A 17,761-nucleotide genomic window follows, 5' to 3' on the forward strand; every position below is an offset into this window, starting at 1 on the left:
TAATGTGTGTACTGTAGTTATTTTTTACATTGCTTCGGTCATTGGTTTAAGTTCCACCTCTAATTGATAGACAGCAGCTATATATGTCAGGAGTTTTATCAAACTCTAAGCTATGTTGATTGCTGATCACTACCTCTTTCCTCCAGGTCCCCTGTGCTTTTGTTTTTATTGATCATTTGATATTTTCCACAGGTGAAATGTGATCAATATTGGCCATGCCGTGGCACAGAGACTTATGGAATGATTCAAGTCACCATATTGGACACGGTGGAACTAGCGACGTACTCTGTCCGGACATTTGCACTATATAAGGTACAACATCTCTTTTTGTGTTCTCTGTGTGTGTCTGTTTATATGAGTGCACAAAGTAAGTAGATAAGCAATAGGCATGTCCTCTACTCTGCTCCCAAATAGCACCTAAATTATGGACGCAATGCAAATTTAAAGGAGGTGCTAATCCTTTTGACCTATTCTGCGCCTGAATAGAGGTGCTCCCAAGCTTCCTCTATGGTTTCTCTGGTGTCTGCACCTGAAGAGGACACAGCAATTTGAAATACATGCAAATTGATGACAAATGACTCTGCACCCAGAGTGGTGAGGGATACAAGGAAGAGATCAGAGATGGCCTACACTTCTGCTCAGTACTGAAGGATTGCTGCACTTTTGAGGTGCCATCTTTTGGATGAGACATTAAATCGAGGCCGATGTAAAAGACCTCATGTCACTATTCGAAGAAGAGCAGGGGAGTTCTCCCTGTGTCCTGGCCAACATTTATCCCTCAACCAACATATAAAAGAGATGATCCGGTCATTTATTTCATTGCTGTTTGTAGGAACTTGCTGTGCGCAAATTGGCTGCTGCATTTCCTACATTACAACGGTGACTACTTCAAAAGTATTTCATTGGCTGTAAAGCACTTTGGGGTGCCCCGAGGTCATGAAAGGCGCTGTATAAATGCAAGTCTTTCTTTCTTTGTCTGTGATTGAGACAATGGGAGTAAAGAAGCCACGTGAGATGGCAAGGTCGAGGGGAAGGCCGTGAATATGGTTAGGAGTGTTTATATGGAGTTTATATTAAAGTGAAACTGAAAATCAACCAAGGAGAACGTAGCAATGGGTATCCTGGATTTTTCAGTTACTAAAGGACCAGCAGTAGATGCTCCTCAACAATGATCAGTTCTCTTAACCCTTGCCACCCAAAATTGCCCCTCTTATATTAGCCTTCAGGTACTGCACCTGTAGAAGGATAAGATAAATAGTGTTGGTTAGAGATCCTGAATATTGGAGAAACTCTATTTTCTGTAGTCTTACACCATATGTACATACTTTTAGATAGATTCATTCATAAGTCAGCTTAGAAATGCTCTTTTCTCAACAGAATGGCTCAAGTGAGAAGCGGGAAGTGCGTCAGTTCCAGTTCATGGCTTGGCCAGACCATGGCGTTCCAGAATACCCTACTCCAATATTGGCCTTCCTGAGGAGAGTTAAAGCATGCAATCCCCCAGATGCTGGTCCCATGGTGGTTCACTGCAGGTATGCAGAGTTGAAATATTTCTAGAACTGAAATGATATACATCCAATTATTATAAAATGAGGTGAATAATTTGGACGTTCTTGTATGACCTTGTGTTTAAATATATAGGATGTGCCAGCCATTTGCGTTTCACACTGACTTTCAGCTTTTTAGGAGCCGAGTCAGAATCAGCCCTAGGCCCACTCCTGCTATTGCACCAGTTTTTCCCCTCAGCGTTACTCCAAGCTCCAATGGTTGACATTGAGGGAGGGATCTGAAAACTATAGGGGTAAACAGGAGCTCCCGTCTACCGTATATATGAGCCACAATCCCTGTCATTAGCACTGGGACTGACCAATTGGCAGAAAATGGATGTCAACCACGATGGGAGATGGAAATGGATGGCAGTGGAGGGAAATGGATGGCAGTAGAAATGGATGGTAATAGTGAGAACCAATTGTTAATAAAAGAGGAGGGGGGAGAAAGGGGCCTGATTTGGGATGGGGTTAACTGTGGGGAGGGGCGAGGGGAGGCACGTAGCGAGAGGGTGTCTGTGAAAGGGTAGGAAGTTCGATGGGATTCTTTGTCTCTGTGAACTGAGTCCAGATGGCGTGGAGTGAAGTGACAGTCTGGTTAATCTGTTGACAATCCAAATGTCACTGACTTTCCTTTTTTTTAAGATTAACAATGTATCAATTGCGAAGTACAAAAGTACATAAATATTCACTATTGCTAATGCACCACCAATTTTGTGCTTTCAACATTTGATTTTTCCATCATCCATCCATGTATTTCTGGTTTTTTTCTCCAACACAAGAAAGAGAATATTGTATATACTCACAGCTTAAGTTAAGCCCAAGTATCTACTTATTCAGGGCACGCAATTGTCAGCTGGGGACTCACCGGCTTTTACTAATTTTCTTGGTTGACTTGTACTTTTATGGGAAAAAGCTGAAGAGACTATTTTATTGAGAATCTATTTGGTCCATGTACAGTTTTCTGCAGTTATTTCCATGTCACAACCTTAATGTTACAAGCCACCTGCTCTGCTTATTAAATTTTTGATCTATGGTGATGCACACATTGATGCCAACTAAATGTGTTACTCAGCTGAGAAAACAGCTTACTTTTATTTTTAAATTTACTGCACTAAGATGTTCTGTTAGTGCAGTGGGATAAAAGAATCACTGCTTATTTCCTACACATCAAGCTTTCGAACTCAGTTGGAGGGGGGAGAACTGAGTGGGGAAAAAATGAGGTATTTACTCAGAGATGGGGGGAAAACAAAGAACAAGTCATCCAGCACCATGCTTTTGCGTCTCCTAATCCCAGTTCCAAAGGGGAGCCCTGGGACCTGAGTGCCTACCTTTATAGCCAAGGAATGGTTCATAACATATAAGGTAGGCTAAAAACGGTGCCTAAGCAAAACTGAAGAATAGTGAGTTGGGGGAAATTATACAGCATCCTTCCTTGTTCTGTGCTTTGTAACTTGTCTGATGTTCTGAAGTACTTTTTTTCTGCGCATTAGTCTTTTGAAGTGACAGTATAACTGCACTATTTATTAAAAAAGATATTTGTTTCTGTAGTAATTTACTTCACTACAAAATTTGAGATTCCTATTAATAGTAGAGATGAGAATTATTAATATGCAGTGAGTGGTTTGCATTGTTTCAAAAAACAAAATGCTGATAATAGACAGCACAAAGTTACCAGCCCATGAAGATCTGAGCAACTAGGTTAATGTTTCCGCTTGATAAGCATTTCAGGTAGAGACCCTTTATTATAAGGAGAGGACATGCATTTAGATTTTGTTTATTCATTCTGGGAAAATGAACATTTATGGCTGGTATTTATTGGCCATCCCTAGTTTCCCTTGAAAGTTGATTGTGGGTCTCCTCTTTGAACCACTACAGTCCTTTTGATGGTACTCCTACAATTCTGTTAGGTAGGGAGTTCCACGATTTTATCTCAGCGACAATGAAGGAATGGCAATATACTGCCTGAGTTGATGGTGGAGGTAGATTCAATCATGGCCTTCAAAAGGGAATTGGATAAGCATTAAAGGAAAAAAAATTGCAGGGCTACGGGGATAGGGTGGAGGAGTGGGACTAGCTGGATTGCTCTTGCATAGAGCCGGCGCAGACTTGATGGGGCGAATGGCCTCTTTCCGTGCTGTAACATTTCTATGATTCTATGATATCCAAGTCATTATGGTGTTCCCATCCTCCTGCTGCCGTTGTCCTTCCAGGTGGTCGAATTTGGGAGGTGCTGCCAAAGAAGCCTTGGCGAGTTGCGGCAGTGCATCCTGTAGATTGTACACACTGCAGTCACAGTATCTCAGTGGTGGAGGGAGTGGATGTTTCAGTTGGTGGGTGGGGTGCCAATCAAGCAGACTGCTTTGTCCTGGATGGTGTCGAGCTTTTTGAGTGTTGTTGCAGCTGCACCTATACAGGCAAGTGTTCTATCACACTCCTGACTTGTGCCTTGTAGATGGAGGAGCGGCTTTGGGGAATTAGGAGGTGAGTCACTCACCACAGAGTACCCAGCGTCTGACCTGATCCAGTAGCCACAGCATTTATGTGGCTGGTCCAGTTGAGTTTCTGGTCAATGGTGAGCCTCAGAATGTTGATAATGAGGGATTTGACAATAGTAATAGCATTGAATGTCAAGGGGGATTAGGCGCCCTCTTGTTGGAGATGGTCATTGCCTGGCACTTGTGTGGCGCAAATGTTATTTGCCACTTATCAGGCCAAGGCTGGATGTTGTCCAGGTCTTGCTTCATTATCTGAGGAATTGCAAATGGAGCGGAACACTGTGTAATCATCAGCGAACAGCCCCACTTCCAACCTCATTGATAAATATAGGGAAGGCAGTTGGGCCTAGGACACTGCCCTGAGGAACTCTTGCAGTGATGTCCTGGGACTGGGATGATTGGCCTCCAACAGCCACAAGCACAACCATATTCCTTTGTGCCAGGTATGATTCCAACTACTGGAGAGTTTTTCCCCTGACCCCCATTGACTTCAGTTTTACTCGGGCTCCTTGGTGCCAAACTTGGTCGAATACTGCCTTGTGGTCAAGGGCAGTCACTCTCACCTCACCTCTGGAATTCAGCTCTTTTGTCCAAGTTTGGACCAAGGCTGCAATGACGTCTGGAGCCGAGTGGTCCTGACGGAACCCAAACTGAGCGTCAATGAGCAGGTTATTGGTGAGTGGGTGCCACTTGATAGCACTGTGGATAACTCCTTCCATCACATTGCTGCTGATAGAGAGTCGGCTGATGGAGTAGTAATTGGCCAGGTTGGATTTGTCCTGCTTTTTGTGGACAGGACATATCTGGGCAATTCTGTGCATTGTTGGGTCGATGCCAGCACTGTTGCTGTGTTGGAAAATCTTGGCTAGTGGCTCGGCTAGTTCTTGAGCACAGGTCTTCAGCATTAAAGCCTAAATGTTATTGGGACCCATAGCCTTTGCTGTGTTGAGTGCATTCAGCCGTTTCTTGATATCAAGCGGAGTGAATCAGATTATAGTACTTTTCTCATCCGCAGGATGTCCCAAAGTTCACAGCTAATTAAATATTTTTGAAATGTAGTCACTGTTGTTATGTAGGCAAACACTAAAGCCAATTTGTGTACAGCAAGGTCCCACAAAAAGCAGTGAGATAAATGAATGGTTAATCTGTTTTAGTGGTGTTGGTTGAGAAATAAAAGTTGACCACATCAGGAAAGCTCCAACCCAAACATTTAATTTAATTTAACATCTCAGTGAAAAGGCAGCACCTCCAACATTGCAATACTCCCTCATTACTGGATTGAAGTATCGGCCTAGATTGCATGCTCAAGTCTCTGGAGTGGGGCTTGAACCTTACTCAGAGGCGAGAGTACTACCACTGAGCCAAGGCTGACACCTAAAGCACTGTTGCAGTTTTTTTGATTGTTTATGGAGGTTGAACTTCTTTCAAAGAATGAGGACAACCATACTTGCCATAGGTGATTTAATATTTCATGGTAACTGTGTATTCCTTCTGCACAGTGCTGGCGTGGGTCGAACTGGCTGCTTTGTCGTGATCGATGCCATGCTAGAACGAATGAAACATGAGAAAACAGTTGATATCTATGGTCATGTCACCTGCATGAGAGCACAGCGAAATTACATGGTGCAGACAGAAGATCAGTATATCTTCATCCACGAGGCCCTCCTCGAGGCAGCAACATGTGGAAACACTGAGGTTCCAGCAAGAAGTCTCTACGCCCACATACAGAAACTCAGCCAGGTTCCACCAGCAGAGACGGTCACAGCCATGGAGCTGGAATTCAAGGTCAGTGTTGCAGCCAGCTTATAAGTTGCATACATTGACATTATATTTAGTGTGATCTGAAAAGAGATGGGCAAATGAGCCCTTCAAGTAGCCATTGAAATCAGTCTTAAGCTTGTCTTTACAGAAACCATTAAAATACATTCAAAAATATTAAGTGTATGATATTTCCTAATTTGCATCCTTTTTGATGCTTCCCCTTTCTCACTTCACTTCATGACTGTTGCCAAGCCTCAGCAAACACTGCTCTTGAGCTACAACTGGCCTGGTGGTGATTCATTCATTCTGTGATTTTTTTTTTCCCCCCTCCTTGTAAGGCCGTCATTCAGCATATCCCTGTAGCAACATGGCGGAGAGCAAGAAAGTAACAGGGTGGTTATTGAATCTGCACCCTACACACTACCTGTGCTTGTGTCAGTCCTGAACATGTTATGCTGCTTTATATTCTAAATATGTTTTTTTCTCAAAACAAAAAAAATCAGAAATTTCAGTAGAGAAGGTGGCTATTTAATCCATCATGCCTCTGTCGGTGCTAGATTAGAGCTATTCAACCTTATTCCATTTTTCTCCTTTTCCCCACTTTAACATTTTTATTCTTCATATATTTATTTAATTCTCCTTGAATTGTAGCGATTGACTCAGCTTACAATTGTGGTAATGCATTCCATAGTCTAATAACCCTCTGCATGAAAAAAGTCTAATCTCCACCTTTGTGCTTCTAGTACACATCCTAAATTTATGTCCCCGTATTAGTAATTCACTGGAGATAATCTTTCACTATTTTGCTTCTCACACCCATTCAAAAATTTTTGATACTTGTATTAGATTCCCTCCTTAATGTTTTCTGCTCCACTTAATACACCCCTAGATTTTCCAATTCTGGCATCATCCTAGTGAATCTAAAGGCCCTTTTAAATTGTGTCAGTCAGTTGTTCGTGCTGCTGGTTCTCAAAGTGCAGGTTTTGTGCAGGCTGCTGTAAACTGAATGTAAAATTGCCAGGGCTCAGTAAGAATAGCAGCGTGGAAGACCCTTTTTGAGCATAGGGAGAGGGCTCTGTCCATGAAGGTTTAACTACTTTCAGCAGTCAGCAGCTAATCTAACACAAATTAAATATACACCCTCTTATCACATGAAAAATTCTCAAAACACTTGGCACAATTAATTATATTTTGACTGTCAAATATTTTTATGTAGGCAAAAGATTTAGACAGTTGAAAAACCCCAACCTTGCGTGGCACGGTAGGTTTCAAAAGTATTTCCTTCGAGTCATTTCATCATATTTAGTTCTTTTTTTAAAAAAAATATTGTTTTTAAAAGTTAGTGTATAAGTAACCGTTGACAGAACATGAAACAGCACAGCTGAGGGAAGGAAGAGGCTGTAAGAAGGATCATATTGAATGACAGAGCAGGCTCAAAGGGCCGAATGGCCTACTCCTCCTATTTTCTATGTTTCTAATCTAAACAGTGGGTTGTGTACCTGGGACTTCACTTAGGAAGAGTCAGCAAACTTAAAACAAATCATACAGGTAGCTTTAAGGGTTAATAATGCTGTAATGAAAACTTAGAACAATGTGCGGAGCCGAAGCAATGTTTCCTTGATCAAGTGTCGAGCAAAGAGCTGAAGAAATCTTATTTTTCTGCTATTGGTTCAAGACCGGTAGTTTATTTAAAAGGTTGTAATGCACTGCACTTTATAACTGCATCTATATATATATATAGATATATAGATAGATGTATAGATATATAGATAGATGTATAGATAGATATAGATATGTATAGATATATGGATAGATATAGATATGTATATAGATATAGATAGATAGAGATATATATAAAAAAGCAAGACCAAGAAGCAGAAAAGCCATTAAGCTACTAATTAGTGAAATCTCAGTGAAACAGCAGTTTGAAAAATTCCAATGTTCAGTGCATCAAGAATCTTTGATAATGTTGAAGCCTGGAGAAAAATTCCTTAAAGCTTTGCAGAAACAGTAACTAAAGTATTTTATACTTATTTTCTGTGTTTCATACTGTTGAAATGTGAAACATTCCCACTACAATAGTTAAGTGTTTTTCTCATAACCTGCTTGGTGTTCATACTTAATGACTGAAGAAACTATTTAATTGAAGAAAAACCCAAATGTTAGAGAATTTTTACAGATTAAGATGGCAACCATTGATATTGATACATACATGCCAACCATGCACATTTCACTTGAACAGCGAGTGTTTTTGGGTATGCTAGACCTATATTCAAGGGTGTTTTTGAGTTGTCAGCTTTTTTTGGAGCTGTTGATCAAGTTTTACAAGTTGATCTGTATGTTGATGCCTCGAGTGAGTAGTCAGGGTGGGGCACATGGCTACAGATTCATGTTCGACTCTGATTACAGAAGCCTGCAGCTGGAACTTTTGGGTATTAAGTTGTTTAAAAGAAAGGAAAAGTTGTCTTCCATATTACTGTTCAAATAGTTACATTGTGAAAAATGCCACTGGAAAAACCCTTCAAATTCTAGACCTCCTGTTGTGTGAAATTGTATACCTTTACATCCAACACCTCAAAAAGCAGTAATGACCATCATTTCAGTTAACTCTTATCTGATCACGCTTAATATAATGCAAGAATGTTGCAATGTCTTTGTTATTTAACGTTTTTGTTATAATTCTGAGCACCTGGAACTGAGTTGGAAGCTGTAATTCAGTTTCAGGATTCAGTTAATAATTGACCACTTTTAAGTTTTACCCTCATGGCTTCTGTTTTCATTTGAACCTTCCACCTGAATTTACCCTTTCTCCCCCCCCCCCCCTCACTCTTGAGAGTCAGTGACTCAAGCTGACATTGTGATGTCCTTCCAATACTTTACCCAAGTAGCCATTCATCACACATCTGCTTGGGACAGTGAGTGTTGTTAGCCTATTTTATCGAATGGCCTTCACAGCTAATCTTATCATTCATAGTATCATAGCAGGTACAGCACAGGAGGAGGCAATTCGGCCCATTGTGCCTTTGCCAGCTTTTTGAAAGAGCTATCCAATTAGTCCCATTCCCTTGCTCTTTCCCCATAGCCCTGTAGATTTTTCCCCTTCAAGTATTTATCCAATTCCATTATGAAAATTACTATTGAATCTGCTTCCAACACTTTTTAAGGCAGTGCATTCCAGATCATTACAACGCGCTGCGTAAAAAAAATGTTTCCTCAGGTCACCTCTGGCTCTTTTGCCGATCACCTGTATACTCTGGTTACCGACCCTTCTGCCAGTGGAAACAGTTTCACTTTATTTATCCGATCAAAACCATTCATGATTTTGAACACCTCTATTAAATCTCCACTTAACCTTCTCTGTTCTAAGGAGAACAACCCCAGCTTCTCCAGTCTCTCCACATAACTGAAGTCCCTCATCCCTAGTACCATCCTAGTAAATCTCTTCTGCACCCTGTCTCAGGCCTTGACATCCTTCCTAATGTGTGGTGCCCACAACTGAACACCATTCTCCAGCTGAGGCCTAGCCAGTGTTTTATAAAGGCTTAGCATAACTTGCTTGCTTTTGTACTCAATGCCTCGATTAATAAAGCCCAGGATCCCATATGCTTTTTTAATAGCCGCCTCAATTTGTCCTGCCACCTTGAAAGATTTGTGTATGTGCACCTCCAGGTGTCTGTTCCTGCACCCCCTTTAAAATTGTACCATTTAGTTTATATTACCTCTCCTCATTCTTCCTACCAAAATGTATCACTTCAACTACTCTGCGGTAAATTTAACCTGCCATGTGTCTGCCCATTTCACCGGTCTGTCTATGTCCTCCTGAAGTCTGTTATTATCCTTCACATTGTTCACTACATTTCTGAGTTTCGTGTCATCTGCAAACTTTGAAATTATACCCTGTATACCCAAGTCCAGGTCATTAATATATATCAAAAAGAGCAGTCGTCCTAATTCTGACCCCTGGGGAACACCACTGTACACTTCCCTCCAGTTTGAAGTAGTTCACCACTACTCTCTGCTTTCTGTCCCCTAGCCAATTTTGTATCCACGCTGCCACTGTCCCTTTAATCCCATGGGATTTAATTTTGCTAACAAGTCTACTGTGTGGTACTTTATCAAGTGCCTTTAGAAAGTCCATATACTCTCATCAACCCTCTCCTTTGTTTCATCAAAGAACTCAATCAAGTTAGTCAAACACAATTTTCCTTTAACAAATCCGTGCTGACTTTCATTTATTAGCCCATCTTTTTCCAAGTGACAATTAATTTTGTCCCGTACTATTGTCCCTAAAAGTTTCCCCACCACCGACTGGCCTGTAGTTGCCGGGTTTATCCCTCTTCCTTTTTTTGAACAGGGGTATAACATTTGCAATCCTCCAGTCCTCCGGCACCATCCCCTTATCTAAGGAGGACTGGAAGATTGTGGCCAGAGCCTCTGCAATTTCCACCCTTACTTCCCTCAGTAACCTAGGATGCATCCTATCTGGACCAGATGACTTTTCTACTTTGAGTACTGGCAATCTTTTAAGTACCTCTTTTATCCTCATCTTGCTTGTGTGCATGCATGCATACACACATATAAATGCACAGACACACACATGCAATTCCTAAAGCAGTCACTGGATAGCAATCAAGTGTGGAAACCCTGAATGATGCAGCAGCAGCTGAGACTTGGTTATTGTTGTAACATTCTATAATTCTGTGAACAATAGCCTTGTAATTTACTCCCAGATATGTTGTTGGATTTTTATATTTTCTGTAAGTTTGTATGAAACAAGGAATGCTTCGGTAACCCATCTCACATTTGTTAGGCTGACCCATTTTATTGTTTATTTGCAGCGCCTGGCAAACTCCAAAGCACATACCTCACGATTCATCAGTGCCAATCTCCCATGTAACAAGTTTAAGAACCGACTTGTGAACATCATGCCATATGAGTCCACCCGAGTCTGCCTGCAGCCAATCCGAGGGGTTGAGGGCTCTGATTACATCAATGCCAGCTTCATCGATGGATACAGGTACTATATTTTACCCCTTGCAAAGCTGCAGTTAAAGCAGTGACCATATTTATTCCATACCAAGTGTTCAATATTTTCTATTACCGTCAAAATATCTTCCCTCTTATAAGAAAGAAAGAAATTGCATTAATATAATGTGCTTTACCACCTCAGGACATCCCAAAGCACTTCACAGCCAATTAAGTACATTTGAAGCGTGGCTACTGTTGTAAGGAATTAATGCAGCCAATTGTGGGCAGGTCCCACAAATAGCAATAAAATAAATGACCAGATAATCTGTTTTCGTGATGTTGGTTGAGGGATAAATGTCAGACAGGACACCAGTTGAACTCCCTTACTCTTCTTCGAATAATGCCATGAAATGTTTTAAGTCAACCTGAGAGAGCAGATGGGGACTCAGTTTCACGTCTCTTCCGAAAGGTGGCACCTCCGATAGTGCAGTATTGCACTGGTGTCAGTCAAGCTTATGTGCTCAAGTTTCTAGGCACAAAATCCAGCATTATTTTCTGCAAGATAACAGCTGAGATGCTGGAGACTTTTTTTAAAAACCTTTTAGGAACAAGGCAGGTATATACAAACATTTATTACTTTACAGTAAACCCCGCAGGCTTAAAGATTTTGAATAGATGAACAAACTGTCTTATTTAGGGGCCAGAAAAATGCACATGGTGCAAAAACTGTAGTAATACTGTCCAAGTGCATTCTGTTTATCTGCCAATGGAACAGTGGTGCCTACCCCACAAAGGTATGGCTCAGGAGCATTGCAGCAATTTACTTTTACCTTGTCTGCAATGCATCACTGTCAATGTATACTGACAGGTACAGAGAAACCAGAGTCAGGCAAGACGACTTGTTACAATACCGATATAGCGTAGATTAGTTGTTGCGTAGATCAATAAAGCATGCTTATTATATTAGTTGTACCTTATAGCACAGTCCCAGTTCTGTAGCTATCAATATTCTGCTGTATTGGAGATGTTTACACATTTGCAGAACTACAGGAGAGTACAGTACAGTAAATAAAAAGAAGTGTTCATCCAAGTGCTATTTATTATCAGTTTGACAAAAGAAAACATGACAACTGAGAGTTCCCTACTGGATTTTGCACTGCTTGGCGTGTTTTTATTTATTTTTGCATTCACTATCCTGACACTCTGCAGCAATATGGTTCTTTCCCCAAATCAGCTAAATAAATTCCATATTACATATTTTTGAATTCTTTGTTAAAGTTATGCAATTTTAGCTCCCAAATGCAAAGTTAATCTGTTTGATATGAATTTTAATTTCTTATGTAAGCTAGCCTTGATATCTGAGGCCTTAGTTACATCTTTAACAGAAATCATGTGTGTTACAACTTTTTAAAAATTATTTAGACTATCACAGAAACTTATCTAAAGCCATGTTATGATCATTTGAAGTCCTTACCTTATGAAGCAGATTGATTATGCACCATTAATAGGAAGGAGAAATTATTGCTGAGGTAGATGTTGGTCAGATAGGAGTGTCTTTTGTAGAGCACAGGCTCCATCTGGTGGAGTAGTGCATGATTTTGAACTAAGTAAACTTGTTCTATCATCATCTTTTCTAACTTTTTGTAATGTCTTCAGAACAACATCTTAAATATATTTATTTTAAGATTTACAGTATTGTTTTCATGTTATTTTGTTTGTGGGGGAGGATAAGGATTAAAATATATTTTGATCTGATTTTAAGTTGATACATTCAAGGCTTCCCTTGCTTTTGAGGACAAATTTGTATCTTGTGTCCTTTGTATTATTAGAAACTGCTAATGTCTGTAATCGATACTTTGTGAGACTGTGCATAGTTTGCTTGAGATGCTTTTTGCAACAGCTCTTGTTTGGGAACAATACCCTTTGCATAAAAATTTTACAACTTAAGATGGACTGATTTATTTAAAAATGATTGTGAAATTGTTTATTAGAAATGCAGCGTGGTTGATAGTGTTGGCATACCATTAAGCAATAGATACAGGTTCATAGTTTCTTATCTGGAAAGATTTCGATCTTAGTTGGGTCATTTCAAGAGATGCATTGAGAGATTTAAAGTGATTAGTAGAAGGATTAGAGGGGAGCTGAGGAAAACATTTTTCACCCAGAGAGTGGTAGGGGTCTGGAACTCACTGCCTGAAAGGATGGTAGAGGCAGAAAATCTCAACTCATTTAAAAAGTACCTGGATGTGCACCTGAAGTGCCATGACCTACAAGGCTACGGACCAAGTGCTGGAAAGTGAGATTAGGCTGGGTGGCTCATTTTCGGCTGGCATGGACACGATGGGTCGAATGGCCTCCTTCCGTGCCGTAAATTTTCTATGATTCTATGAGAGAAGATTCAGTTGCTTTTCAACAGGGAGAAAGGGAAAATTAGAGGGTGAATTACTTTCTACTAGTGCTTATGTACTATGACTACATTTAAAGGAACAACGACCAAACAAAACTAAACAAAAATACTTCATTTTTGTAACCATGTGTACTTTGGTACTGTGGGTAAGCAGCTGTAACTCGAGGTTCAAAATGCGATCACTTGAACGGAAATACTCTGATCTTTTTTATTCACTTTGAAATTCAACATTTTTCTCTATCAGATCTGTTCTAAATGAAGAAAAGGATAACAACACATAATTTTTTTCTGTATAACATAACCACTGTTTTTGAATCTGATCTCTGGGACTGTTGCCAGGCAAAGCCACTTGCTATGAGCCTTACTGTGCTAGCTAATTAAATGGCAACTCTGATTTCCAATTTAGTATTCAACACCAGAGGTGCTCTGCAGGATTGTGTTCTGGCTGCACTATTTCAAAGCTCTAATACTTGGGGTGTGCTGAGGCCTATCTTTATACTCTACTCGAAAGCACAATTTAGTGTGTCCAATTTCTTAGATGACCAAGTGCTTTTGGACCATACTACATATATCAATTTTGCCTTCTATCAGCTACTAATAACAATCCTAACCACTAATAGGGGACTATTAATTGAAAATTGATATAAGCAAGTTAGTAAACAACAGCCAACATGTATTTAAAGGTGGAAGATCCTGACTTTCCAACCTCCTTGACTTGTTTGAGGAAGCAACTTCTCATGTGGACTGTGAAAAGTCCTATGATGTGCTACCTAGACATCTGAAATGCAAAATTAGCAAATTTACACATGAAGGCTCAAGATGATGTGGATTCAGGATAAAACTTGTAAATGAATATGAAATTGTACAAACAGCGGAAATACTGAGTACTTATTAGAGAAGTTATGTTATGTGTGGAATGTGTTGAGTACAGTGCTCCATGGTCAGTTTTAATGTTCCTGCTGTTTCTAATTTACTTCAGTGACTTGGATTCAGAAATTTTTCTGCATGGGTCAGATTTGCACTTGATACCAAATTTGGAATGTCAGTTGATTCAGAGGAGGCAACTCAGGAAATACAAAATCAATTGGTTAAAATATGCAAGTGGGCGAAACAATGACAGATGAAATTTAATATGGGCAAGTGTAAAGTACTGCACATAATGATTTTGAAATAGATGAGACATCTACAGGTCAAAGAAGGGACATTCAACATGTCCAACTAATACAGAACAGTGATCAATAGAGCAAATAGAATAGTGAACTGTATAGCCAAAACAATAGAGTTCACATCAAAGGAAGTCATGCTCAAACTCTTACAGTGCTTTGGCCAGACCATATCCTGAGAAATGTTTCCAGTTCTGGTCACAAGATGAAAGGGAGGAAATCAGGCTCTGAAGGCAGAGGACTGAGGTATGAGGAAAGAACTGAGAACCCTGAGCTTTTCAATCTTGAAAGGGGTGATGGGAATTGACCTGATAGAGGTATATAAGATGATAAACAGTATGGAACAGTTAGATCTGTAAAATTACTTCAAAATAAACAGAGAACAAGGGGACATAGGTTCAAACTAGTAAGAGGGCAAATTTAGGACTGACATCAAGTAGATCTCTTTCACACAAAGAATGATCAATACATGGAATGGAATCCCAGATGGAGTAGTCGAGAAAAAAAAACTGAATAATTTTAAGGAACAATTGAATGTCATGATGGAGGAACTATAATGTCCTTCTGGATGGATGATCTAAGATAGACCAAATCGCCTTCCTCGTTCATATTTATTTTGTGCTCTCAGAATTTTTCACATTGCTTATCTTTTTTACTTACTATAAAATCATGGAAGATGTGTACAAAATACAACATTGATTAGAGTGACTTTGAAGATTTCAGTCCAATATTTTATGAGAACAGGCTGCCAGTCCAAGTTGGCAAATTAATAATACTTATATTTGTCCTAACATTTGGGTATATGGTACTCTCTTGTAAAATGGGATGTTGTATCTCCAAAGATGCTGCCCTACAGAGTTGACTAAGTTAGGGACCACAGTAAGTTGTGTAGATGAGAGTGACTGCCCTTGACAGCAAGGCAGCATTTGACTGAGTGTGGCACCAAGGAGCCCTAGTAAAATTTACGTCAATGGGAATCAGGGGGCAAACTCTCCAGTGGCTGGAGTCAGACCTAGCACAAAGGAAGATGGTAGTGGTTGTTGGAGGCCAATCATCTCAGCCCCAAGACAATGCTGCAGGAGTTCCTCAGGGCATTGTCCTAGGCCCAACCATCTTCAGCTGCTTCATCAATGACCTTAAGGTCAGAAATGGGGATGTTCGCTGATGATTGCACAGTGTTCAGTTCCATTCGCATCCCCTCAGATAATGAAGCAGTCCGTGCCCGCATGCAGCAAGACCTGGACAATATCCAGGCTTGGGCTGATAATTGGCAAGTAACATTCGCGCCAGACAAATGCCGGGCAATGACCATCTCCAACATGAGAGAGTCTAACCACTTCCCCTTGACATTCAATGGCATTACCATCGCCGAATCCCCCACCATCAACATCGTGTGGGTCATCATTGACCAGAAACTTAACTGGACCAGCCACATAAATACAATGGCTACAAGAGCAGGTCAGAGGCTGGGTATTCTGCAGCGAGTGACTCACCTCCTGACTCCCCAAAGCCTTTCCACCATCTATAAGACACAAGTCAGGAGTGTGATGGAATACTCTCCACTTGCCTGGATGAGTGCAACTCCAACAACACTCAAGAAGCTCGACACCATCCAGGACAAAGCAGCTCACTTGATTGGCACCCCATCCACCACCCTAAACATTCACTCCCTTCACCACTAGCGCACCATGGCTGCATTGTGTACCACCTACAGGATGCACATATAAAAAATGGAAGCTGGAAGTTACAAAAGGATGTCGATAGATTAAATGAGTGGCCAAAATTGTGGCAGATGGAGTACAATGTAGGGAAGTGTGAGGTCATGCACTTTGGATCCAAGAAAGACAAATTGGAATATTTTCTAAATAGTGAGAAACTAGTAACTACAGAGGGGCAAAGTGAATTGGGTGTCCACTTGCACAAATCACTAAAAGCTAGTACACAGGTACAAAAAGTAATGAAAATGTTAATGAAAATGTTGGCTTTATCTCGAGGAGGCTGGAATACAAAAGTGAAGAAGTGATGCCTTGGCCAGTCCCCATCTGGAGTACTGTGTTCACTTTTGGGCACTGTACTTCAGGAAGGCTACATTGGCCATGGAAGGAGTACAGTATAGATTCACCAGAATTATAACAGGGCTTACAGAATTAAGTTACAAGGGCAGGTTGCATAACCTTGGCTTGTATTCCCTTGAGTTTAGATGATTGAGGGATGATTTAATTGAGGTGTTTAACATGATAAAAGGATTTGATAGGGTAGATTTGGAGAAGCTATTTTCTCTGATGGAGGAATCCAGAACAAAAGGGCACTGTCAATATTAGAGCTAGGCCATTCAGGAGTGAAAGCAGCATGCAGTTTTTCACACAGGAATTCTTTTCCTCAAAAGGCTGTGGATGCTGGGTCAATTGAAATGTTGAAGACTGAGATCGGCAGATTTTTTGGGGGGTAAAGGGTATCCAGGTATAAGGATCAAAGGCAGGTAAATGGAGTTGAGGTATAGATCAGCCATGACCTAACTGGAGGAACAGGCTCGAGGGACTGAATAGCCTAATCATGTTCCTATGAGGAGCAGTCAAAGTAGCACACCAGTGGTAAAGTTATTGATGAAAAAGTAGACTGAACTGCTCCATCAAAGATTGTTCCAGGATTCTTCACACTACTGGCACTGTTACGGATTGAGATCAGTATTTTGTATTACATTCCAAGTGCTTCACAGCCAGTGTTACTAAAGTGTGGTTACTGTTGTAATATAGGCAATGCAGCAGCCAAGTTGAGCACAGTAAGGATCCACAAACAGAAATTAGATAGATTAAAAGATGATCTGTTTTAGTGGTGGTGGTTGAGGGATAAATATTGGCCAGGACACCAGAAGAACTCCCCTGCTTTTTTTCACATAATGCTGTGGGATCTTTTATGATCATCCGCGCAGGAACGGGGCCACAGTTTAGTGTCTAATCCAAAAGATGGCCCCTTCAACAATCCAGCATTCCCTCCATACTGCACTGGTGTCAGCCTAGGTTATATGCTGAAGCCTCTGGAGAGAAACTTGACTGACACCTAATATGGAGAAAATTGTCCAAGTTAGTTCAGTCTCAAAAAATATATACTTTGGCTAAAATTTTGAATTTTTGCCAAATTTCTGCCGGTCCTGATCATCAACTTCCTGTTTAAATTTCACAACCACGGGGCAATTTTTTTCTATTATTGGCGCTGTCATCTCCGAATCAGAAAGTTGTGGGTTCAAGTCCAACTCCAAAAACATAATCTAGGCTAACACTTCAGTGAAGTACTGAGGGAGTGCTGCACTGTTGGAGGTGCCGTCTTTCAGATGAGACGCTAAACCAAGACCCTGTCTGCTCTCTTAGATGGACATAAAAGATCCCACAGCACTATTTGAAGAAGAGCAGGGGAGTTCTC

The 17,761-nt window shown here is 40.6% G+C and overlaps 1 protein-coding gene across 8 annotated transcripts in view; it reads left to right on the forward strand.

The window, feature by feature from the left end:
* The window catches only part of LOC137325201 (receptor-type tyrosine-protein phosphatase F-like), a 521,369-nt gene that overhangs the window by 487,110 nt on the left and 16,498 nt on the right, over window positions 1–17,761 (forward strand). For all 8 annotated transcript variants that reach the window (XM_067990027.1, XM_067990026.1, XM_067990031.1 and 5 more), the window contains 4 exons: window positions 193–312; window positions 1,378–1,532; window positions 5,545–5,830; window positions 10,645–10,823. In XM_067990027.1, the coding sequence (XP_067846128.1) occupies window positions 193–312; window positions 1,378–1,532; window positions 5,545–5,830; window positions 10,645–10,823 (740 nt within the window). The remainder of the gene's footprint in view (window positions 1–192; window positions 313–1,377; window positions 1,533–5,544; window positions 5,831–10,644; window positions 10,824–17,761) is intronic.

This window comes from Heptranchias perlo, chromosome 9 (genome assembly GCF_035084215.1).
Source record: "Heptranchias perlo isolate sHepPer1 chromosome 9, sHepPer1.hap1, whole genome shotgun sequence".
In the NCBI taxonomy this organism is placed as follows: domain Eukaryota; kingdom Metazoa; phylum Chordata; class Chondrichthyes; order Hexanchiformes; family Hexanchidae; genus Heptranchias; species Heptranchias perlo.